The following is a 26,158-nucleotide window of genomic DNA, read 5'->3' as shown; positions in this document are numbered from 1 at the left end:
ATTGTGGTATGGGAAGCCAACCTATGACGTTATTAAGCACATAGCATTCAAAACGCATCGGAGGGCAAATCTAAAAGATGCCACTTTCACGCCGGAGGCAAAACCAAAAGAAAACTCTTGGGGGGACAAAAAAAAAACTTTTGGAGGTTTACTCATAAAAATACATCTTTTAACGGGTTTAAAAATAAATAAATAAATAAATTTGAGGGGAGGGTTGAACCCCCCGCACTTACACATGAGTCCGCTCCTAGTCATACAATATTTATTGATTATTGTTGAGTTTTAACTGTTGATATGAAAAAATCTCGACCGTTAAATTTCAAATTATTTGTTGAAATTTGAAGAAATTAATTATAGAGAATCTTGATCTAAATTGTAAATTCTTTCCGTGATTCTTAAGGTTTTCCCATTTCACATGATGCTCTCCTAAGGTGATGATCAAGTTAGTTGATGCCACGAATGCTTGGTCTATGTTCTTGGAACCCTTGAGACAAATTCTTATACAACTTGTTGTAAGCCATTAAAGTTGTCGGGCTGCTGCTTAGCGTTTCATCGCAATAGAAAACATAAGAAGAAATGTTTCCTTGCATTTTAAACGTTCATTTTGAATATATTTCTATTAAGTTGACATGTATTATTTATTATTAATTAAAAAAAATTAATAGCAAATAAAATAGATAAGTGCTAAGGAATCAAAGAAATGAACCCAGAAAATTTTTCAAACTGATGTGGTAAGGGTTTTTAAAATTTTTTTTTTTTTTAAAAAAAAACAATTCGCTCTCCCTTGTCTGTCACGTCAGTTTGAAAAAAATTTTGGGTTCATTTGTTTAGTTCTGTAACACTTCCCAATAGAATATGCTAATTCAACGAAAATGTACGAAAGATTTGGCACCGGAATGCCAACAAAAAAAAATAAAAAAAGAAATTGCCTTTGCCACCTCATGATTGAAAAAGGAGAAATCACCCATCTCTTTCAAATATAGGCTCATCTCCATTACCTACTGCTTATTTATATGTACATTGCATACAAAATTGATGACATCAATTAAAGTTGATGGCTTAAAATATCATAACATCCCCATGAAATCCTTGGACCCAGTCCAAGCCTGATCTTAAACTGATGGTCTATATTTCAATTTGCATGTAATGCTTTTATGGGAGTCATATGAATTTTTAAAATCAATCACAAATCATACTTTTTATACAAGAGTTGTACACAATAGACAAAGTCCAAGGTAGGTGGTAAGATGTTAACAAAAAATAGGAATCGTACTTTTTTTTATTTTTAATTTAAAAAAATTAAGAGAATGAGGAAAAGAGAAATTACAATATAAGAAGTACAAATAAAGGGTGCAAATAAGAGCCCCAAACCAATCAGAAATTAGTGTAATAAGACTTATTAAAAATTGGTTAAATAAATTACCCGACCTAGTGAAAGAACTAGGACCACCACAAATGGCGGTTTGCTGAGATAATTTTTCCTAACTGAAACTACTTAACACAACAAGAATAAGACTTATTAAAAATAATTTTTCCTAAATAATAAAAAGACACTTCACGGTAATACGTATAGACAGTACCCAATTAAAAAAAAAAACACAAACAAAATGGCTTGGTAGACAAACATGTTATACAAAAGGCAAAAATTATATTTACTAGGAGTTAGTAGATTAACCGTTTATCGTCTACTGACCATCACCGAGCCGGCAATCGACGTTCGGCTGTCGGTAGGCAGAATAAAAATGTTGTCTTGACGTTGGTTCGGTTCGGTAGGCAGTAGAAAAAAAAATTTGTCGGTTGACCGATAATTACCTAAATTTTCAAGTGAAATTTAAATTTTATCTGATACGTTTTCTTATTTTTTTATCCTATTGATTTGTAGTTATCCTTTTGATATGTGTTTCATGGATTAGCTTTCTCTTTTCATTTATAAAAGTATATGTTTTACTAATTCTATAATTACAAGAAAGTTGATATTGCCGGTTTATTAACTAACTAATAAATTAATCGAAAAAGTCGAAACTATTATTTTGTATGAAATTAATTAAGGGAAATTGTATATAAAATCCTTAGGTAAACGCGCCTTTTTTAAAAACTCCCTGGGTTTTTTTTTTCGAAAATTTACTCCTTGGGTCACTCGAAATTACTAGAAACTCCATACCGTTAAATTTTGGTAACTGCCGTTATTTGAATGAAACGAACCGTTTCACTTAAGTCCACCTAAGTGGAATTTTTGTATCCTACGTGTTCACATTGGACACGTAGGATATAAAACTCACCGTTTTGGACCATCCAAAACGGTGAGTTTTATATAACTAGATGGCTTCTTTTTTGAAACCCTTCCATACGGACCATACGAAACCCACCCGATAGAACCAGCGGCGAGCCACCGACGCAGCAGACGCCACCGACCCAGACTCCGCCGGCGACAGAACCACCGGAGACGGAACCCACCGGCGACAGAGGCCACCGGCGACAGTACCCACCGTTTGGACCATCAATTCCGGCGTCACTTTTCCGGCTAGGTTTCCGTCGATTCACAATATTTTGAATCGGAAAAATCCGGTTTCGACGAAGGTATTTTCCGAAATTTCTCTGTGGGTTTTGTTGATTGACTGAAATGGAAGCCTTTAATAGTTGTGTTTTGAATTTTCTTGTTGTGTTGGAAGCTTTTGGTCGAAACCCCATCCCCAACCATTTTTTGTCCAACATCTGTCGAATATTCCACTTTTGAGCCAATATTATTGTTGATTGGCAGTGGGTGTGGTCCACCTTGGTTGTGGTCCTGGAAAGAGACTGGTTTTTTTCGTGTGCACTGGCAAGTTGGTCAAGGGGGATTGTTTGATCTGTATAATTATTTATTTTATTTTGTTGCTTCTCTACTCAAATGGTGGATTGCCGAGGACATGAAAATAGGAATTCTTTGTGTATAGTTTACGCCAGTTTCATCATTCTACAATTGAGCAGTATTTTTTGAATTTTTTTTTTTTTACCTAATAGTTCATGCCATACTTGCCATACTTTTCTATGCATGTCTTTGTTTTTAGGTCCTCCAATATTGTTGCCACCTTTTTTAGTTGATGAGAAGAAAGGTCAATTACTGAAAGAAATGTTAATCATATTAGTATTAACATTTGGAAGAAAAGTATTTTTCAATGGAGAAAAAAGTGGTATTATTGTTGGGATATGATAGATTGTGGTTGGTTGGGTTTTAATGACTTTGTAAATTTTTTTAGGGAAGTTTCATCATTCTACAATTGAGCAGTATGATATATGTGGTTGGATGCTATGGCTAATTTCTTCTTATTGCATGCTTGATTACACTGCATATTTGCATGTTTGTAGGGAGCCCTCTATGCTCATATACCATCTCTAGCTACTACACTAACAACTTAGTATTGTTTAGATTACAAATTGAGCAGTACTATTTCTGTAGGGGAATCACATTTTAAACAATGTGATTATCTATCGGTTAGGGTTTAGGGTACATTATTTTTCCCAGTATTGTTTAGATTACAAATTGAAGTGAGAATAATCTTTTGGCAAGCTTGATTTTATTTTTCTTTTATGAGCTTGATTATTCTCTCACATGTCAGTTATATATTGTTAGGTTCATATTATAAGATGAACAGGAGGAAGAAAGATTTCGGGATAGGAGACAATGAAAGCGAATTCTACGATGGGAAGATGAAAAAGGTTTGTGAATTTTAATTAGTGAAACCCATTAGGGAATTGTGATTACTTCTAATAATTGTGGGTTTCACCGTAGAATGAGCAGTCAATGTCGTCGGCATCTATGACATCATCGGTGAAAGAGGATATGGAACCTGTGCAGTGTAGGTGCGGACATACAAGCCCAATTATAACATCCACTACTATAAAAAATCCTGGGAGGCGATTCTATGGGTGTGCTATGTATGACCGTAAAAAGGTATTTGAATTTGGATAATTTGGTTTTACGAAATAGTTATTACTTTGTGCTTGTTCGTAATTATCAGATTTTTTTTTGTGTAATTACAGAAAGCTGGCCAATGTCCTTTTTTCCAATGGTATGACAAAGAAACCTGTGCTCGCGGAAGGGAGGTCCTACCTGCGCTGTATAAACAAGTTCATTCCCTGAAATGTGAAGTGTCATTACTTAGGGGCAAACTAAAGATCCAAACATATTTGTTGGTTTTTTTGTTGGTGATTTGTGTACTGTTGATTTGTCTAAGGTTGATGGGGCATTGAGGCATGGGAATGAGGCAATTAGATTATTATCAGTGAAATGGACTATCTGTTTTGTTGTTGTCAAGGATATTGTTTACTTACCTATGTTGTCCACGTGGATATATGGTTATGTCTTCTATGTAACAATTACGTAAAAATCCTGCTTGTTCGTAACATGCAAGGTATGGAGATGTAAGCAAAAAAGTTTGTCGGTGTAAGCTCATGAAAAACAATTTCGATATATAAGTTAGTAGAAAAGAAAAGACGTAAATAATGTACAATAGGAATGTACGGTTGTAGGTATTTCCCTCATAATCGAAATTGCAACCAATTTAAGCGGTTATTCATTTTTAAATAACCGCAACCATAACCGATATGCCGATTAGCGGTTAATTGTAAATGATACAACGTTAATCATAATCTAATCCATAAAGTTCTTTCACTTTTTCCATTGCAATTAGAGTAACCATTCAAAATTACTGAACTTCACCAAATGTTGAGAGAAAAATTGAGTGAGCTAAAGCTTTTTTTCTGTTTTTTAACAGTATATTGGGCAAGTTGAGTTGTACATTAAATGGAAGGAAATTAAGCCCCACATAAAAAAATTGGTAGAATCCCTTCTGCCTAACACGACAAAATCAGTCTCTTTCCAGGACCATACAGTGCACACGAAAAAAACCAGTCTCTTTCCAGGACCACAACCAAGGTGGACCACACCCACTGCCAATCAACAATAATATTGGCTCAAAAGTGGAATATTCGACAGATGTTGGACAAAAATTGGTTGGGGATGGGGTTTCGACCAAAATCTTCCAACACAACAAGAAAATTCAAAACACAACTATTAAAGGCTTCCATTTCAGTCAATCAACAAAACCCATAGAGAAATTTCGGAAAATACCTTCGTCGAAACCGGATTTTTCCGATTCAAAATATTGTGAATCGACGGAAACCTAGCCGGAAAAGTGACGCCGAAATTGATGGTCCAAACGGTGGGTACTGTCGCCGGTGGCCTCTGTCGCCGGTGGGTTCCGTCTCCGGTGGTTCTGTCGCCGGCGGAGTCTGGGTCGGTGGCGTCTGCTGCGTCGGTGGCTCGCCGCTGCTTCTATCGGGTGGGTTTCGTATGGTCCGTATGGTCCGAATGGGTTTCGAAAATAAACCCCTCAAGTTATATAAAACGCACCGTTTTGGATGGTCCAAAACGGTGAGTTTTATATCCTATGTGTCCAATGTGAACACGTAGGATACAAAAATTCCACGTAGGTGGACTTAAGTGAAACGGTTCGTTTCATTCAAATAACGGCAGTTACCAAAATTTAACGGTATGGAGTTTCTAGTAATTTCGAGTGACCCAAGGAGTAAATTTTCGAGAAAAAAAAACCCAGGGAGTTTTTAAAAAAGGCGCGTTTACCTAAGGATTTTATATACAATTTCTCATTAATTAATTAACTAACTTAACCAACTTCCGCGATTCAATAGGCGAAAATACCCCTACCAAAACATGCTCACCCCAAAATTATTTACCCAGTGCCCCCATAAAAATTAGCTCCCGGACAGAGCCTGTCTTGGCAGTTGAGAAGTACTCGGAGGAGGCACAAAGACAACGTTTTCACAGAGCTCAAATCCTTGTGTTCATGGTTCTCTGTGTAAACTCGTACCAGCCATGGAACTCAACCCTCCCAACATTCATTCTCCTCCCAAAATGCAGAACTTTAAACGACGTAAATCAAATCCATGCGAGACTTATAACAACTGGGTTTATCAAGAACACCTCTCTCACCACCAAAGTCATCCTCAATTTCATTTCTTCACCTCAGCAGCATCTCATTGAATTCGCTCGCTACATCTTCTTCACGCGGCACGCTTTTCGGATTCGTCGAGAACAAGAGGACCCTTTTCTTTGGAATGCTCTTATAAAGTCGTATTCTCATGGGTGTGAACCAAAACGAGCTTTGGCTTTGTTTTGTTTGATGCTTGAGAATGGGATTTGTGTGGACAAGTTTACTTTCTCTTTGGTATTGAAAGCGTGTTCCCGGCTGGGTTTGGTGGAGGAAGGAATGCAGGTTCATGGGCTGTTGAAGAAAATGGAGATTGGCTTGGATGTGTTTTTGCAGAATTGTGTGATTGGATGGTATTTGAGATGTGGGTTTGTTGAATTTGCTAGGCAACTGTTTGATAGAATGCCAAAGCGGGACTCGGTTTCGTATAATTCGATGATTGGTGGGTATGTTAAGTGTGGGATGATTCAATCCGCACGCGATTTGTTTGATTGTATGCCAGTGGAGGAGAGGAATTTGATTTCGTGGAATTCAATGATTAGTGGTTATGCACAATCTAAAGATGGGCTTAATGTTGCATGGGATTTGTTTGCGAAATTGCCTGCTAGAGATTTGGTCTCTTGGAACACAATGATTGATGGGTGTGTAAAGCATGGCAAGATGGAAGATGCCTATCATTTGTTCAATCAGATGCCGAAACAGGACGTGGTTAGTTGGGCAAATATGATATATGGGTATGCAAAATTAGGTAGTATTGATGTAGCTAGAAGTTTATTTGATGGAATGCCAGAAAGAGATGTTGTTGCTTATAATGCTCTGATGGCTGGCTATGTTCAAAATGGTTATTGCATGGAAGCTGTAAAAGTTTTTCATGATATGAAAAGTAAGAGCGGAATGTCACCTGATAATGCCACTTTGTTGATTGTTCTTTCTGCAATTGCCCAATTAGGACACATTGAAAGAGGTATATCTGTACATCACTATCTAGAGGCAAACGGGTTCTCTTTGAGCGGAAAACTTGGGGTTGCCCTCATTGATATGTATTCTAAATGTGGCAGCATAGGGAATGCTATGTCAGTTTTTGAGGATGTTGAACAAAAAAGCGTTGATCATTGGAATGCTATGATTGGTGGATTGGCCATTCATGGCTTGGGTGAATTGGCTTTTGATTTGCTCATGGAGATGGAGAAGCTTTGTGTCAAACCTGATGATATTACATTCATTGGGGTGTTAAACGCTTGTGGCCACGCCGGCTTGGTGAAGGAAGGTCTGATGTGTTTTGAGCTTATGAGAAGAGTTCACAAGGTGGAACCAAAGTTGCAACATTATGGATGCATGGTTGACATTTTAGGCCGCGCTGGGCTTATAGAAGAAGCCAGGACATTAATAGAGCAAATGCCCATCGAGCCAAATGATGTGATTTGGAGGACGTTGCTTAGTGCTTGCAAAAATCAAGAGAACTTCAATATTGGAAAGCCTGTAGCTGACCATCTAATGATGTTGGATTCTTGTAATCCAAGTTCTTATGTGCTTCTGTCTAACATGTATGCTCGTCTAGGTATGTGGAACGATGTTAGCAGACTTAGGATGATGCTGAAGGAAAGAAACCTAAAGAAAAATCCTGGTTGCAGTTGGATTGAACTCGAGGGAACTGTCCATGAGTTTTTTGTTCAAGATAAGTCCCACCCTCAAGTTACAGAGATCTATTCAATGTTAAATAGTTTGTGGATTCCCAATTCAGAGCACACCTATTGTACAAGTAAATTGCTGAATGCAACTCTGTAAAAAGACACCCTCATCTTTACCAAAAGTCACTGTAAACATTGACTGTCCAAAAATGCTACTCTTTGCTCTGCATATTGATAGCCGAATGTAAGTATATAATGAAAGCTTAAACGTCTATTTCCTTTTGGAGGAATTTGAGTTCCACTTGAGACAGCATTCTGCAAGATATCAGCAACGGTTCAATCAGTTCAAAATACTCTTTTTTTTTCTAATTAAAAAACTAGTTTTAAATCATTTTGAATCTTATTTTCCTTAAAGAGTAATGCTATAAACTACATTTTTTATCTCATAATTATTTTACAATGCTGACGTGTCAATTTCTATAAACTCTTAGAACAATCCTTGTCAAAAAATAAAATAAAGAGTCGGTTGAGACTGCCACGTCAATACCACAAAATATTCGTGGGGTAAAAATGTAGTATATAGCATTACTCTTTTCTTAAATCTTTTGAACCAAGGAAGAAGTGGCATTTGATTTTGATTATTAAGGATTTATTTGTTTTAACATAAAATATTTTCTGTCAGAAAATGTTCTCAATGAAATCATTATTTCTTAGAAAATATTCTTCGGTGTTTGGCTTGTACGAAAAATGGCCGGCAACTTCTGGCAACCTCCGACAAAAGTTCTACGGTGGTCAGACAGCAATCATGCAGTGGTCCAGCATCGGTCCTAGAGTAATTCGACAATTTGAGAAAAATAAACTCAAACTTGGAAAACGGTTTAAGAAATTTAAAAATGAAAATAATTTTTCGAAATTAAGGAAGCATTTTTTGTCAAACAGAAAAATATTTTGGATGTAGCAAACACAAAAAATAGGAAAAACATTTTCAATAATATATTTTAGGTCACAAACGGATTCTAAATTACACAGTGACATAGAGGATAAAGTAAAAATAAAAAATCACACTTTGAGATGGAGGATAAGCAAAAGGAAACAGAAAAGACATGTTAGCACTTAGCAGTCTTGAACGATGAAGAGGACAAAAAATATTCACAGACACCAGAGAGAAAGCAATAAAGGCAAGCTTTTTGTATTTGACAGCCTGTTTGTTTTTATAGGAGGAATACATATTATATGCTTTGAGATGCAAAAGTCAGCCAAAATTCCATACACTTTTATACGAGCCAAATCTGTGAAATGGGATTGCTGGACTGTTTTGTTTCCAAGAGACTATTTTGTCCATTTTCCAATTGGCCAGTTCTGGTTCTAGAATATTTTTCTCAAAGTCACATGTTGGGCTTACAGCATCTTGGAAATTACTATTGCCCTATTTTCTTTTGCTTTTTCAATGCCCTAATTGTTGTGCATTTTTAATATTAAAATACTATGTAAATAATTAAATTCATCATTGTATGACATTAAACATGATATCATTATAAAACTTCAAAATTCGATTCTTAACTTCATAATTTATCTTACATTTCAATTAAATTCTGCTCAGAGCCAATGTTCAATGCCATTGCAGCAAAAGGGTCTCTTCAAAAAGTAAATATAAAAACTTCAATATCTAGTTTTGATACTTATTTAAAAAGAAAAAAAGAAAAAAGAAAAAGAAGGAAGACTAGTCTCCTCCTCTTCTTCAATTTGCTTAGCCAAAAATACAAATAAAAACTGGTATTGATATAGTAAAGGAAACCTGCCTTTTACATAGCTGAAGTTCATATAAATAATTAAAGGTATAATACCCCATTAAAATCACTTCATGTTCTCTGCTCACTGATGCAAGTATCAGTACATACCACTCACAATAACTTCAGTCATTGAGCAATAACTAGCAGAAAACTTCAAATACTAAGAGCTTAGGCACCACGCACCAGGCACCAGTCAGCAGTTAGCAACAGCTTCATCTTTCCCCTTTTGTCTTTGAAAATCAAGGCCAGAACAGATTAATCAAGAACTGTTAACAAGTCCACTTAGTTCTTGAATCACATTTTCCATGGAAGGCCGATGGCTGGGAGATTCATGGGTGCACAGCAGAGCGATTCTTCCGAGTTTAGCTGCTTCTGACTCTGAGAAGTTCCCCTCGAGGTTTGCATCAACAAAATCCTCAAATCTGCAGGACTCGGCTGCGTGGCGAGTCAACTGGTTGATTATTCGCTTTCCGGCAAGGATTTGAAATATAATCATACCAAATGCATACACATCACTCTTTTCAGTGAAGCGGCCTGTTGTTGTGTATTCTGGAGCCAGGTATCCCATCGCTGCACTGGCTTTGAGTGTGGAGTAGACAATGTCATCTGCAAGGAGTTTGTGCAAGCCTGAATCTAAGAGCAAGGGATTATACCATATGTCAACAAGCACTTTCTCAGCCGATATATTCTGGTGAAATATAGCAGGTTTGTTTCCAGTACTTCCATGCAAGTACCCAATGCCTGACCAAGAAGGGACATCAAATTTTGAGTATTCAGTGTAAAACAAGATAATGAAACCACCCCTCCCCAGAAATACAGCAAATAAGATTCTTGAGCCTATAGCTTTGTTGAGAAGCAACACCAGCTGATAAGTGTGTCACATTTTAAGAAGATTGTTAGAATATTTAATTAAAATGAATAATATTCATTATTTCATATCAACTTAATCTTTTGGGACAACTAGTGATTTAACATTAGCATAAGAGCAGAGGTCTGAGTTCGAACCTTAACTTTGTAGTCTTATCAGCTTAAGCCTTTGGAATAAGTAGTGATTTAACATAAATCTTTTCAAAAACTTTATTAACTTCTTTCCAAGATCAGGTAGTTTTTGTTCCTTATTAGGTGTTAATTTTATTTTCAAACAGCTTTGCATGAGAGTTACAAGCACTGTTTTCAAATAAATTATTCAGTCTGTTTTATGGAACACCCAACATACAAGTTACATTTCTAAATGCATTTAAACCAGAAGTAATTACTTGTGGACACAACAAGCTGAAAGAATGACCCCCTATTTTCTTACCCAACTTCCAAAAAAGTAAATAAATAATAACAACAATAACTTCATTAAGCAAGAAGAAAGCGATAGAATGACCTTTGGCAATGCCATTGATGATAGATACTCTGGCAGACCATTCAAGAACCTTCCCACTGGCACTCTTAACATCAAGATACTCCAACAGGCTTCCGCTTTGGACAAACTCATAGATAAGAAAACACTCTCCCCTGCCTTTTGAACAACAAAAGCCTCTCAACCTAACAAGATTTTCATGTTTCAGTGAGGTCAGTATCTTCAACCCCTTCAAGAACTCAACTTCATCAGACTTGCAACTCGTCTTGGAAATGCATTTTATTGCAACAGCAGACCCATCTCTGAGGATCCCCTTGTAGATAGCAGAGAAATTGCTCTTCCCCAACAAATTCACCTCTGAGAAGCACTGAGTTGCACGCTCCACATTCTCTAAATTGAACATAAGGCTTTCAAGAACTTCCTGAGAGACCCCGCTTCGACCTTTAGCAATTGGGTCCCATCCATTAGAATACTCAAGACTGATGAGAGGAGATGCACTCTTCCTGTAAACTTCCTTCACCTGGTCAGTACTAAGTCGACTATCTGAGGCGTCGAAGGAATTTCCAATTTTCTGTTTTTGTCGACGGTAAAATGCAAACATGAAAAGTCCAGCAACAGCCGAAGCAATAAGAACCCCAATCACCCCAAAAACTACACCAATTTTTGAGGATTTGGATGGTTTTGAACACTGGGTTTTGCCGCAATCAGAATTTAAGGGTGCTGATTCCGGCAGAGTTTTCGAAGAAAAATTTCCTGGTTCAAATGGTTCTGGTCTGTTTGGGTTTATGTCATAAGCAGCCTTGCAAACACTTAAGTCAGAAAACCCATCTCCACATAATCCTGGATTGTTCTTGTACAGAAATCCACCTTTCAGTCTCTTCAAATCTGAGTTTTCATCCACAAGGCCATAAAAATAAAATCAGAACTTTTGACCACTTTGATTCTCCCAAAACATCTATACTTAAAGCACAAGAGCATGTAAGTGAGCGACATCATATTACCTGAAGGGACCATGCCTGAGAGAGAGTTGTTTTGTATGTCAAGAACCTCTAGCATGGGAGCATTAACCAACCATACTGGAATAGAGCCAAAAAAGTAATTAAAGCTCAAATCCAACCTCCTTAACATCGGCAAATCACCCAAACTTGCAGGAATTGCACCAGTCAATTGATTGTATTGCAAAGCAAGAACACTAAGCCTCTTCAATTTTCCTAGTTGTGTTGGTATGCTGCCAGTCAACTTATTGTAGCACAGCTGCAAAACTGCAAACAAAGAAAACCCATTTGAAATTTTGTCAGTTATGTTTAATTATTGGTCATTCTGTCGTACATATAACTAAGAGACAATCTCTGTTCAGAAATGAGAGATGCAGAATGCACTGAACAAGATTTAAAAGCCTTTCATTGGACCCAGTTTCTAGCTTAATCTATCTCTACTTTCTAGAATTACAAGTTCATAAACAGATTATGCAAGTGTCGCACCAGATTAAACCCAAACCAGTGAATGAAAACGAGATAATACAAATTGGGAAAGAAGAGAAAGGTATTGCAAAGATTAGAGCTTTTTATTGCACACAGCTAGACCTCTAAAGAAACAACAAAGTTAGTGTATATAATTAAACCCAGATCAGTGTCGTATACACTCAAGATTGAGGCTTTGTTGGCAAGTACTAAATAAAACGACAAATTCAAAGTAAAACAAAAAAAAAAAAAAAAGAAAAGAAAGAAAAAAAAAGCAAGAAACAAAAGAGAAGAAAAAGAGTTAAGAGATTGAAACTTTCCTCTATAAACACAGAGGCCAAGAGCCAAAAATGCAAAACCAACCTTGAAGATTAGGCATGTGGCCAATCTGTGGAGGAATCTCGGCAGAGAGATTATTGACATTGAGATACAAATCACTGAGCTGGGTCAGCCGAGCAATCTCCTTTGGGATTTTTCCGTTGAGAGCATTGAAGTGCAAGTACAAGCCAGTCAAGCTCTTAAGCTCAGCCAAGGCCGCAGGTAATGTACCAGAGAGCCCCTTCCCTTGCAGAGAGATATTGGCGACAAGGCCTTGCTCGTTGCAGGCGACGCCTTCGAAGGAGCCGCCGCATGGGTCGGCGGCTGGGGACCATGAGGCCAAGAACTGATTTTTTGGGTCCAGAGAGGCCTTGATGGCCATCAGAGTGGGAAGCTCGGCGAGTGAGGATATGGACGGAGAGGGTAAAAAGAGGAGGAGGAGAGAGAAGAGGAGGGTGAGAGAAGGAAGCATGTTTGTTTTGAGGGAAAATGGGAAGGAAAAGTGAGAGTTTGTGAGAAAGTTTGGGACTTTCTTTGTGGGAAAGTGAAGACAAGTCCAAGTTGCTAACTTCCTACTCTCCTTTCTGCTTTGGGTTGGAAGTCAAGAGAGAAATCCAATCCAATCTCAGAAGAGGAGAAAAGCCATGTGTACGTGTTTAAAGAAAACCAGAAGAAATGGGAGGGAAACTGTGGACATGTGTTTTTCTTATTTATTTATTTATCTTGTTTTTTTGTTAATGCCGGTGATAGTGCATGGGGAAATGTGACGGACTTGAAGGGTCAAGTGTAGGTAAGAAGAAAACAAACGTGAAGACGAAAGATTGATTGAATAGAGAATCTCAGTAGTAGGTGACTTTTACTCTGTTCCTCATGATATTCCCAGAAACAAAAAAACAAAATAAATAAATAAATAAAATAAAATTTGCTCATAGATGGTCCGGCATCCTATGGGAGTAAAAATCATCAGCATTTCTTTTTTGTCACTTAAATCATCAGCATTTCAATAGGTCATCACCGACTCTCTGGTTTTTCTTGGCTGTGTTTGGCAAAGGCCAGATTGGACCAGACCAAAAATTTTAAATTAATTTTAATATTTTTATTTTTTTTATTACATTAATCATTTTTTTTATTACTATTCAAATAAAAAAATTATTATAAAACAATTTTTTATTATTTTTTTATATAAAACATTTTAACTTTCTTTTTTCATATCAATCAAATCTGCTACAATACCGTTTCACTCTACTTTTCCATTCCATTGCCAAACACAGTCCTTCTTTTCTCTTTTTTTTTTTTTTTTTACTCTATTTTTTTATTTTGTTTTCCCTCTCATCTTGGCATGCCCAACTACTTGGGAGTTGGGGCTTCTAACTTAGCATGTTTTTCCTTCATCTTTTCTTTTTTTTTTTCCTTTTTTTTTAAAAAAAAAGAAAAAGAAAAAACCCCTATATTCCTTTAAAAGGTAAATTTTACCACCCAAATTTTTAATATTTATTTTTTTATTTTTATTTTTTTACCCCTCTCCCTCCCCAAAAAAAACAACCTCAAATACTATTTAGGCCGTAATTATACACATATCTTTACGCAACTCAATTTGATACTCAACACAAACTGGGATCTGGATCCCCTCCAATTAGGAAGAAATTTAAAATTCTTTAATTGTTAATCGTAACCCTTCATTTTAAATTCAATGGTCTATAAAATCATTTATACCTCAGTAAAACAAAAATAGTATTTAATGCCTCGATTATACAAAAGCAGCTGACATTTTATAGACCATTGAATTTAAAATGAAGGACCACGATTAACAATTAGAGAATCTTTAATTTCTCCTCAATTAGAGAGGATCTCAATTCCACAAATCGTTACCTCTATCGTAAATGAATATCAAAACCTAAATTAATAGGGATCAATCCTAAATTTTAAGTGTATATATATATATATGCGAAGTGCTAAAGAGCCAAACAAATAAATCCAGAAAAAATTTCAAACTGACGTGACAGACCATGAGTAGCAGACAAATGAGAGATAATTGCATTTTTTTTTTTAATTTAAAAACCCTTGCCACGCCAATTTGAAAATTTTTCTGAGTTTATTTGTTTGGCTCTCTAGCACTTATATATATATAATCAAAATGAGGGATGCAATACTCCCGACACCCTGGTTGAGTCAAGGCATAACATGATTTTGGCATGGTAGCTTAAATTAGAAATTAAATAAGCATGATAATAAGTGGCCAAACAAGTGGAATAATAAGCAAAGAGAAAATTTTGAAGAAGGGCCGAGAGAGTTAGGAGGACATGGTTGTTTTCAAAGCAAACATGAGAAGCAATCCTATTTAGAAAGATGTTAATAATTGTGCTTTCCATAACCAACTTTAATGGGAAGGGGGAAAAAGGTCAAGTGGCCCATACCATATTGTATAATTAGATTCACTGGGCATGCACTCAGTGCTTGGTGAAAGTTTGGTGAAAAAAGTTCAATGCTTTTCAGTGCACCACGCTCCTTTTCCATCACCCATTCATTTCAAAGCAATGGAGGGAAAATCTTGGCTTATATATATATATACACACTAATGTTAAGGAAAACTTAATTTTAAAACTTAATTTTAAACCTCTGAATTATTGTTCGTTTTGAGAATACCTCTTAAAATTAAAAAACTCTCAATTTACACACCTGAACTTTCAATTTCAATCAATTTACCTCATCTGTTATAGCCATTAACTTATAATAGAAATGCTTAAAAAGACCAAATTACCTTCAATTTTCGTTGAAAAAAAATGAAAATTAAGGGTAAATTTGAAATTTTATAAAAAAATTACGGGTATAAAGATTATTTTATCACTTTTAACATTTAAAATCTGACAGATGAAGGTACATTGATTGAGATTGAAAGTTTAGAGGTGTAAATTGAGAGCTTTTGAATTTTTGAGGGATCTTCTCGAAACGCGCGATAATTCAAGAGTTTTAAGTGAAGTTTCCCCATAATGTTAAATACTATACTCTCATTGCACTCACTCTCGTTCTATTATGCTAACATGACATTTCCAATTTATTATTGGAACACAAAAATAAAAACAAAAGTATTAGCCACTTAAAACACGTTATGTCAACCGATATACTTTTAGGCCCCGTTTGGTTTGCGGAATAGACCATTTGATTGGACGAGTTAACACTAGGTATAGCTAGTCCTTTGTTTGGTAACACTCTATTCCTGTGAATAGTCTATTCACATGAGACTACTAATCTTATACACACAAGGTTAGCTAAGCCATTAAAAAATGAGTGGCTTAGCTAATCCTTTCTTGTGAGATTAAATTAATTGTGTAAATTGCTAAAAAAAATCCACTTGTGAGATGAAATTTTGTTCTCTCTCTAATTCTTCTATATTTCTCTCTCTCTCTCTCTCTCTCTCTCTCTCTATATATATATATATATATATATATATATATATATATATCTTCGTTTCTCTTTTCTCCGTCTCTATATTTCGTTCTCTCTCTTTTTTTATTTCTTTCTATTTTCTCTCTGATTCTTCTGGTACAGTTTTTCTGCAAGTGCAAACGAATTTTTTTTTTTCTCTATGCCGTCTCCCTTTTCTGTACCATTTCTCTGTTTTTTTTTTTTTTTTTTTTTTTTAAATTCTGTTTTTTTTATTTCTTTTGATTCTCTGTACATTCTCCAACTATACTTTTTTTATTTCAAGATTGAGTTTGATTCTATTTTCTCCAACTATATTTTTTTTATATAAATAATTTTGTAGCGTAATTGCAAAAAAAAAAAAAGAAAAAAGAAAAAAAAAAAGGCCACATACCTGACATAATTAAAAACAAAAAAAGAAAAAGAAATTATAGTAAAGTTGTTTATGTTTAAAAAAAAAAAAAAGAAAAAAAAAAAAGAATGAAAGTCCTTAATAATATAAATTGTATTTGTATTATAAGGGTATTTTAGAAAATTTGATCACAATATGATTTCATTCACCAACAAATTACATTGTACCAAACGAAGGAATATGATTAGCTAGTCTATTCCAGCGTTACAACCAAATAAAGGAATAGAAATAACTAATCTATTCCACACTTTTCTATTTCCAGTAGTAGCTAATCATTTTTCAATGAACTAGACATTCTGCGAACCAAACGAGGCCTATGATAAACAAGCGTAATAACATTACTTTAAAATTAAACTTGATGCCCCCTTCATGCTACAACTCTCTCAATGAAAAATCTTGATTGATGGATATTGTTGGTTAAAGTAGTCTTGAAACCACTCGATCATCTCCTCCATAACTCATTAACATGTAACTGTGATCCAGAAGGCCAAAAAAGCAAAAGGAAAAAAGGAAGACAGACACACACGAGGAGACATGCATGACTATTTGTTCAAACATGTGGGAGAGGATCATGAAATGATCTACTGTGCTTGATGAGGAAATGCAGGGAAAAAGTTGATCATATAAGAAATATTTGCTCATTCATTCAAAAAATAAAAAATAAAAAAATTATTATTACCAGGAATTTGACAAGTCTCCCAAACTTTAAAACTTCTCAATTTAAACTCCTGAACTTTTAATTTTTTTTAAAACTTTATTCTTAAATTTTTTTAATTTGGAATTAAGAGTAAATTTGAAATTTTATAAAAAAGTCAGGGGTATAGACGTCAATATCTCACTTTTAATAAATTAAGATGTTTTAAAATTTGAAAAATTGCCAAATTGCGTGGTAATTCAGGAGTTTTGATAATTCAGGAGTTTAGAAGTGAATTATTAACCTTTTATCTACTTGATTTCACTCAATGACAGGAATGGTGGGTAGCCGTATGATTCTGATATTTGATCATATGTGGCGAAATGGGGGCCATTCATAAGCTTCATGTGAACTCTTTTTTTGTTTCAGTAGATAGAATATAAGCTCCATGTGAAGTGGTGGAAGACTCATGTTTTCCTGTCTCTTCCTTGCAAGGACGAAGACTCGCAGTGCTCCAGCAGCATCCACCTGTGAATCGATTGATCCTGGAAAAGAGAATGGGACAGATTTTGTGGGGGCTCACTCTCTTCTCTAATGTGTACGTACGTTCCTTTCATAATAAATATTAATGGATGACACCGGGGCAGGCTCCACAGGCATGCCCAGATCCACTGCTTACATTTGTGCATGTATTGATAAGGATACAAAATTTCATTGACATTAATGAAGATTAAGGATTTGAAAATGATTCAAATCATTTGTCATTTGTATTGTACACCAGTCAAATGTAGCCCAAAAAGCTTTAGCTTATAAACGTTAGTCATTGGCCGAATCACTTTAATTCTTCATCTTTTAAGTTCAAGAATCTGTAGTGATCATGCTTATAATTACAGTTAGTCTCATTCACTTGCCTTTTTGAATTAAAAAAAAAAAAAATCAACCAACAATATTTATTTGTGTTCTATAAATTTTTTAGGAACCACCTACTATGACACGAATAGGATAAATAGGTGTGGGATTAGACAACACGTTGGACTTTTTTTAATTGAAATGAGGAATAAACTATAGAAATCATATATTATATAGAATTGCTTAAATGGAATTTTTTTTTTTTTTTTTTTTAATTTTATAGATTGCTTAAATGGGTATTAGTCCTCACCTACCACAGAAGACAACTTGAGATGGATTATTACTCATGATTGTGTTGTGACTCAAATGTTGAAAATTAACATATTCTTCTTCCCTTCAATTTCACGGGCAGAGCAAAGGGGTCAAGAGGAGGAAATGCCTTTCTCACCCCTCTCCCATCCAAACTTTTTGTATGGCTTTTTGTGAAATAACCATAAACAATAATATAACCCATGTTAATAGATAAATTGACACATATTTTGTATAATAATTAGACAAACAAAAATAAAGTATGGTCTATTTTAATCTTATAAGGTATTTATTTATTTACGTAAGTTCGGATCTCATACAGGAAATCTCGATTCGGCCCATGATGACCGGGATAGCTATCGATGAATCCTTTTCTCTGAAGGAACTCAGTTTTTTCTCACATCCTTGAAAATGACTATTTTTTTTTTTTTTGGGCTTTGGGCATTCCTTCCTCTTTGTTCCTCTGAATTGCAAGAGGATGTTTGATTCTCTTCAACAAATAAAGCCACACGAGTGAGACAAAATGAACTTTGAATCTTGTTTGCATGCAATAATCCACCATCTATGTACCTTGGTTGAAGCAAAATATACATATAATTGTTAGATATGAGTCATATGACTCATCTTTCACTTTACTTTTTGCTGGGCCCAAAGCCCACAGCACCCCTCCTTCTACTGTTTACTGTTTATGCATGAATGAACAGAACCACCATTGACACACATGCCATTACCCTACAAATTAGAAAAAGGCAAAACCTTTGAGAAGCTCTTTGCAGAAAAAGAAGAGAAGACATCACTACTTCTTTTTAAGTCACTTTAAGAGCATGTTAGGAAGATCTTTCTTGGCAAAGACAAGGAATCAGTAGCCCATAACATGTAGTGGCAATTTGAATTGTACTAGCTTTTCATTTTGCTGTCATGGGGTTCACAACTCACAAGTACCAAACCAAAAATTTTTGATACAATGACTAGGGAAAGAGTAATGCTATATGTTACACTTTCTCTTATTGGGTTGATGTATTAATGTTTATCAATTCTTGAATCATTAGTTATTGTTAATATATATATATATATATATATATATATATATATATATATATATATGGGCATTACCATATAGCTCCGAGAGTTGAGGATATAGCATATAACATTTCTTCTAGCTAAAATATAAGGGAAGAGTATTGTCAGAAACCATGCTTTTATTTAACCACCATTTGACACTATAATATTAGCATGGTAAAATAGTGGTGGGATAAAAGTATGGTTTGTGACATTAATCGTAGCGAAAATCATGAATTGGAATGACAAAAGAACATAAAAGGGTTAAAAATTACAAGATTAATATCCCTTATGGCAGCTCAAATTTCCGTTGTCTTGAAAATGTTATCATTTGGTGGAATGACTAAGAGCTTGATTGGGTATATATTTGCGGGGCCTAAAAGTCCGTTTAACACTCAAAAAGTCCGTTTTAAGAATTTTTTTTTTTTAAAAAAAAAATCCGTTTAGTACAAAAAATTGAAAGGGCTTTTAAGGGTAAAAAAAAAAAAAAATGGTCAAATCGCACTTTTGGTTTCAAACACAATCTCAAACATGCCCTAAGAATTTGAATTGCATCGGGCTTTGAAGCAGCTCCTTGGTCTCGTCACTTGGAATATGTTCATTAGTAACATAAAGCTTTTACTGAAATTAAAACTTGCTTATATGATTTAAGAATAATGTTAGAAACCACAATTTTTAATTTTTATCACACAATAACATGTTAATCCTAATTTTTTTATTTTTTTTAAGATTAATCAAAAGGTTAGTTGGGACTGACGCATTAGCATTGCATAATAACTATAAGATAAAAATGTGATTTTTAGCATTAATCATGATTTGATTCTTTTTTTTTTTTTTTGAGTAATGCTACATATTATACAAACATCCCACAAATATCCTATAAAACTAATTTGACAAAGTCTAATAATCTTTCGTATATATATTTTGTTTTTTTTAACAAACATCACTTTTGTCACAATATCCTAACATAACTTTTGATTGGATCCATTTAATGTACCCCATCATTAAAGTGTCAAATGTGACACAAACATTTGCATGTGCCGTTGGACACAAACCATCCGATTTCATATATATAAATATATATAAACTTTATGATTGACATGAGTAATTCTAAAAGTCTCTATTATGTCAGTTTTGTATTATTCCAAGAATGATATGATTTTTAAAATCACTATTGAGCTTGTGATTGATCATTATTAAATTTTGATCAAATTATGAATTTAAAAACCACCTTATTTTTTGAGTGACACAATAATGACAAAAGATAAATTTATAGCATTACTCGGTGTTACACGCCTAATCTAGACCTCTCGCCTTTTCAACTCAGGGCCCTAATTTTCATTTAACTAGCGATAACCTAATCACAAATTTGAGCACCAATTGAAGCAAAAAGTAGGGAACTCAGAAGATAAGCTAATTATGGAAGATTACTTGAAGAATGTGGTTTATAGGCCTAAATATGTTACAGAATCACATAGCGGTCGATATTTTACAGAAACGAGTGTTACGTGATAGCTCACATTTTAATGGGTAACGTAATATCTACCATGTGAATTATCATGTCAGTTTGTAAATTTGATAAGTATCATGTGAACAACCACACATCATTCCACATTTTAGTGGCTAATGTGGTTACGTGACAAATCTCACATGAACTTCAGCACGTCAGTTTGTAAGAAGCTCTTGTTTTAAAAATTATAGTACTCCTAATAATGTTGGATTCGCCATTAGCGAAGTAAAAGTAGTTGGCCCAAACCTAGAATCCAATGAACATTTGGTTCTGAAAGGTTGGGCCTAAAGATTTAAATTATTTTTGGATAGGCCTTTGGGCCCAATACTGTACATATACATGGAACAATGATTGGGCCAAAAAGTAGTTATTGTTTGTGCGCAGTACCACAACACAAAACGAACAAAACCCAGGGACCCCATTGCAATTAACCAAAACCATAAAACCCTAGCCTCCTCCGCCCCCATTTTCTTTCTAGGGTTTCTCTTTGAGCGCAACACCGAGAGAGCGAGCGAGGCACATCTATAGTGACAGAGAGAGACACTCATTTGTCATCACCATGGGTCGTATGCACAGTAGAGGGTTCGTTCTTTCTTCATAAGACTTCTCCTTCTAAACCGTTGATTTGCTTGATACTGATTGATTTCGTTGTTTCAATTTCCTCTTTATTTTTTTTCCAGTAAGGGTATTTCGGCTTCTGCTCTTCCATACAAGAGGACCCCACCAAGCTGGCTGAAGATCTCTTTTCAGGATGTGAGAGACCCTATCCCTTCGATTTGTTTGTGATTGGGTTCGATTACGGTCTGTTTAGTCGCTGAGAAAATTAATAAGTAGAAATTATTGAACTAGGCTTTATTCGGTTGAGCTTTTTGTGTTTCTCTTGAATTTAATTTAATTTTATAAGAGTGAAAGATATTTTCAATTTGGTTGACGAGAAAATGTGGTGAAGAATTTTTAGTATGCAAAAAGCACCACTCGGTTAAGCTCTTCGGTTTGTATAATTGAGCTTTTTTACTTAGTTAAAACAGTAAGTTATCTGCAGTAAATAGAACCCTTCATTATGTTTGATTTAGGTAACTTATTTGTTTATTAATCTTTCAGTGAAGAGAACCTTGAAGTGTATTTGTATTGGTTATTTACTAATGGTTTTCCCTTTTTTATTATCTTCAATATTCAAAAACAAAAGTTCGTGTTTGTCTTCTTTTTGTTAGAATATAGAGCTCTAGGGTCTGTGACCTGTCATTGTTTTCAGCACTAGTTCAATGTTTTACTAGAGTTTAAATTATTGAGATTTTAAGACAGTTACTCATTTTCATTATATTATCCAATTAGCTTAGTTGAATGGAACCCCATGGTCTATGCGATGAACTTAGTTAGAGATGTACATCTTATTAGGGGTGCTCAAACGGTTATAACTGGTGGTTATTGGCTATAACCGCAACTGGAACTGCCTTAGGCAGTTATTGATTTTTTTAATGACCGCAACCGCCTATGCAGTTAACTGTTATTTTATAACAGGTGGTTAGCAGTTATTCAATCCAATAATCGGCGATTTTATAACCGTTTTTTTTATATGGGCTTTTGGGCTTTTTAAGTGTTTTGGGTCTTTAATTGACCTATTTTTTGGGCTTATTTTAAGGGTTTAAGGCCAAAATGTTCCAAAAAAGATGGAAAAAAAAAACATGCTGTTTTTTTGGGCTAGCCAATGTTTTGGATTTTTATTATATATATATATAAATGAAGGCGGTTAGCGGTTATAACCGCCTTCCCCTACCTCCTAAAACTGCTAACCGCAACTGCCCTAGGCCGTTAGCGGACGGCCCCATTTGAGCCGCCCTACATCTTATTATCTTATTATATGATGAATGATTAGAACTTTATCCATTATTTTGGTTTTTGGCTGCATTTGATTCACCATGAATTTTTGTAAAAGGATTGGTTTTGCTATGATGGTAATTCAATGTCATTGATAGCATTTGCTGCCATTTGTTTGTTCTGCCATAATCGTATCATACCATATGTGAGGACTATGAAACAACTCATATTTTTAATAATGACTCAGATTAATTTCTTCTTTTGAGAGTGATTTGGATTAGCTTTGTAATTTTCTTGGGAATCCTCCTCTGCTGTGACACAAGAAGATAATTTGCGGAAAAGACTCTGCGGAGGATATAACTAATAAGATTTATTTTGCATGAAGCGCATTTTGAAATGCTAGATAATGTTCTTCTGATGTTTGTTGGGAATGTCCCAGCTTGTTGATATCTTAGTGACTGAAACTACCGTGTCCTCTTGTAATTGTATGGAATCCTAAATTCTCGTGTTTAATATTATAGCTATTGGTTCTGCTCTTGTCTTTCAGGTTGAGGAGAACATCTGCAAGTTTGCTAAGAAGGGTCTGACTCCATCTCAAATTGGTGTTATTCTTCGTGATTCTCATGGGATTGCTCAGGTTAAGACTGTTTCCGGTAGCAAGATTTTGCGTATACTGAAGGCCCATGGTGTGTATTATGTCATTGTCATCTTGCAGTGTGTTCTACTTCTAGATTGAATTCGTAAAAGTTTAGTTTATTATTATTTTTTTTCATATGGTTAGGGCTTGCTCCTGAAATTCCTGAGGATCTGTACCACCTCATCAAGAAAGCAGTTTCCATTCGCAAGCATTTGGAGAGGAATAGGAAGGACAAAGATTCTAAGTTTAGGTTGATTCTGGTTGAGAGCAGGATCCATCGCCTAGCTCGCTACTACAAAAAGACAAAGAAGCTTCCACCTGTATGGAAATAGTAAGTTTCTGTCTCTCTCTGAATTTTTAGATAATCATAGGTCCTGTACTGGTACTTTGTTGCTTTCAAGTGGATATGAATAGACATACACATAATGTTGTTCTCTCTTTGGGAGTTTTAGGAATGAGGTGTCTTTAAATGCATTTTATGTAGTTGAAACTTTGAGTGGTATATTGTTAAACCTTTTTTTTTAAAAAAAATTAATAAATAGTTGTGAAAATACTTTGGGATCTTCGGTTGTTTGCATTAAAAGCAAAAGGCGATAGAATGGTGCACTTTTGTGATCCGCCATGTTGAAGATACTTGTTGGATAGATGTTTTGATTGTTGCTGTGTTGGAGACATCAGACTCAATATTAGTTATATTTTGTACTGTAGTCTATTATACTCTAAAGTTTTCATTTACAATTTTGTTACTATTTCAACATCTCTAGATTTATTAGATCTGATATTTAACTAGAGTAGAAAGTGTATTTGACTTGAAAATAAACAATATCCTGCAACTTGGATATTAATGCTATGTAGGGCCGAGTGTCGGTCAGTAATGTTGGTTTCGGTAGAAAAATTTTATTTTCGCTTTTCGAAAGTCGGTTATTTCACCGACTTATGCCGCCAAATTTTATTTTGTTTCGTCTTTCGAACCGAATGGCAGTCAGTAATGTCGGTATGTGGAAAAAATGGCAAATTTGTCGGTAAAGTCGGTTGAAAGTCGGTCGGTAAAGTCGGTTCGGTTAAAAAACCTCTTCCGCCTACCGCACTGAAAAATTCTGAACAAAAAAAATCCTGCCGCCTCCTATCCACCATCTAGTCGGTCACGGTTGGTGTCGGTCAAAAGTCGGTCGGAAGTCGGATAATCGATGAATTTGCTCAGCCCTAATGCTATGTATCCCATTTTGACTGAATGATAAAAAATGGACAATTCGGTTAAATAGTAGAATGTCTTAATTGCTGATATAAAAACCAACATAATGTCTTTTTGTTGGGAGTCAATTTTATTGGTAAAGAATATTAATGCAGAGAGGCTGTAGAGTTGTAAAGGATTGATCGTATGGATAAAAAATTTATGGAGAGCAACATCTATCTGTGGGTATTGTGTTATGTTAATTGTTATTCTCAAGCAAAAGTTTTATTTTTGATTGGTAACCAACTAACGCACTCCTTTTGGTTGAATGGCCGCTGATTGTACATATTGTGTATAATCGATCTTTTTGTACATGAATGTTTCCGCATTCAATAATTAATCTCTGGAATATACCAATTATGACCTCTTAGTTTCGGAAACAATATTTGTATGTGCGAGATAAATGTTCAAGTGTTGTATGAGGAATTGTTATATTAATAGCATCAAGAATTAATTAACTTTGTTGTAAAACATTGTTGTTGTCTTTCAATTCTTTGAAATGCTCCTTGTCTGAATTATAATGCCTTTGATCACTCCATTGAATATGATTAGTGTTCTTACGATATATTTTGCATTGAAGGAGGATCTCACTGTTGCTTACTAAAATCTATATTTCCTCTCATCGGTGTTATGTTTCTGCTATGTGCTTCAGTTTGCTGACAGTTTATTTATTTGTTCTTTTGGCAGTGAATCTACCACCGCCAGCACTCTTGTGGCTTAGGTTAGTAATTTTTTTGGATGCTCCCATGAGATACTCTCTGACGAGGAAGACTCAGTTTTTCAATATCTAATGTTTTGTCAGATTTCGTTTTAAGGAAAGTTTCTGAGGATGATTGTTATGTTTTAAACAATTTGGCTGTTGGGAGTGCATTTGAGTAATTTCTTGTTCGTTCTTATTTCTTCTAAGAAGTATCTCATAACATGCATTGCTTGCTAAAAGTACGTGAGCCCTGGGCATATGAAAATTCTACGCATTATGTCCCTCGTACGCGATTGCTGATGCCTCTTTCTTTGATTCCTTCTCTTCTACTGAGGATAATCACACAACTACACGTATTTGTTTCTCAAAATTAAAATTAAGATGCTACACATTTCTATTGTTTTGAAAAATGCTATCATTTGGTGGTGATTTGGAATATATCCGTTATTAACATTAATAGCTTTTACCGAAATTAGAACTTGCTTATATGGTTTAAGAATAATGTTAGAAATCATGTTTTTACGCCACAATAGAATTTTTTTAAAAGACTAGCCCAAAGGTTAGTTAGGACTGGCGCATTAGCACTGTTTAATAATTATAAGATAAAAATGTGATTTTTAACATTATTCATAATTTAATACTCTTTTTTTTTTTTAAAAAAAAAATGTTTTAGAAAATAATTTAATTTTTTTTTAGTAATGTTACATACTATACAAACATCTCACAAATATCCCATAAAATTGATGTTGCAAGATCTAACCTTTGGAAATTAAAAAAAAAATAAAATTATATATATATATATATATATATATATATATATATATCACTTTATGGTTGAAAGTGGTGTTTCACACCTAATCTGGACCTCTCGCCTTTTCAACTCAAGGCCCTAATTTTCAATTAACTAGCGATAAATTAATTCACAAATTTGAGCAACAATTGAAGCGAAAAGTGGGGAACTCAGAAGATAAGCTAATTATGGAAGATTAATTGAAGAATGTGGTTTATAGGCCTAAATATCTTACAAACTCAATTCGATGTTTTATAGAAA

General features: G+C 34.8%; 3 protein-coding genes and 1 long non-coding RNA gene across 4 annotated transcripts; 3 read left to right on the top strand and 1 right to left on the bottom strand.

Moving 5' to 3' along the window:
- Positions 1 to 2,093: 2,093 nt before the first annotated feature.
- LOC132185706 (uncharacterized) lies at positions 2,094 to 4,374 on the top strand. The gene is made up of 4 exons (XR_015912730.1): positions 2,094 to 2,577; positions 3,611 to 3,696; positions 3,770 to 3,931; positions 4,021 to 4,374. It is a non-coding gene; the product is annotated as an uncharacterized LOC132185706 (long non-coding RNA).
- Positions 4,375 to 5,750: 1,376 nt separating this feature from the next.
- CRR4 (Pentatricopeptide repeat (PPR) superfamily protein) lies at positions 5,751 to 7,947 on the top strand. The gene has a single exon (XM_059601747.2). It carries the CDS (start codon positions 5,844 to 5,846, stop codon positions 7,770 to 7,772), a length of 1,929 nt encoding a protein of 642 aa, XP_059457730.2. The 5' UTR covers positions 5,751 to 5,843; the 3' UTR covers positions 7,773 to 7,947.
- A 1,421-nt stretch (positions 7,948 to 9,368) lies between these two features.
- On the bottom strand, positions 9,369 to 13,279 carry LOC132187290 (Leucine-rich repeat protein kinase family protein). Its single transcript, XM_059601555.2, has 4 exons — positions 12,577 to 13,279; positions 11,755 to 12,015; positions 10,778 to 11,638; positions 9,369 to 10,146 (listed from the first exon to the last, which is right to left on the bottom strand). Exons 1-4 carry the CDS (start codon positions 13,001 to 13,003, stop codon positions 9,665 to 9,667), a joined length of 2,031 nt encoding a protein of 676 aa, XP_059457538.2. The 5' UTR covers positions 13,004 to 13,279; the 3' UTR covers positions 9,369 to 9,664.
- A 7,911-nt stretch (positions 13,280 to 21,190) lies between these two features.
- Positions 21,191 to 25,303, top strand: LOC132188491 (small ribosomal subunit protein uS15). Its single transcript, XM_059602968.2, has 5 exons — positions 21,191 to 21,306; positions 21,405 to 21,477; positions 23,087 to 23,225; positions 23,321 to 23,507; positions 25,095 to 25,303. The coding sequence occupies exons 1-5, from the start codon at positions 21,284 to 21,286 to the stop codon at positions 25,126 to 25,128; spliced, it is 456 nt and encodes a 151-aa protein (XP_059458951.1). The 5' UTR covers positions 21,191 to 21,283; the 3' UTR covers positions 25,129 to 25,303.
- The last annotated feature ends 855 nt before the right edge of the window (positions 25,304 to 26,158 follow it).

The sequence above is a fragment of the Corylus avellana genome, chromosome 6, assembly GCF_965113065.1.
Source record: "Corylus avellana chromosome 6, dhCorAvel1.hap1.2, whole genome shotgun sequence".
NCBI lineage: Eukaryota > Viridiplantae > Streptophyta > Magnoliopsida > Fagales > Betulaceae > Corylus > Corylus avellana.
Note: the sequence above shows the minus strand (reverse complement) of the source record. Positions and strands in the feature narration are given on the sequence as shown.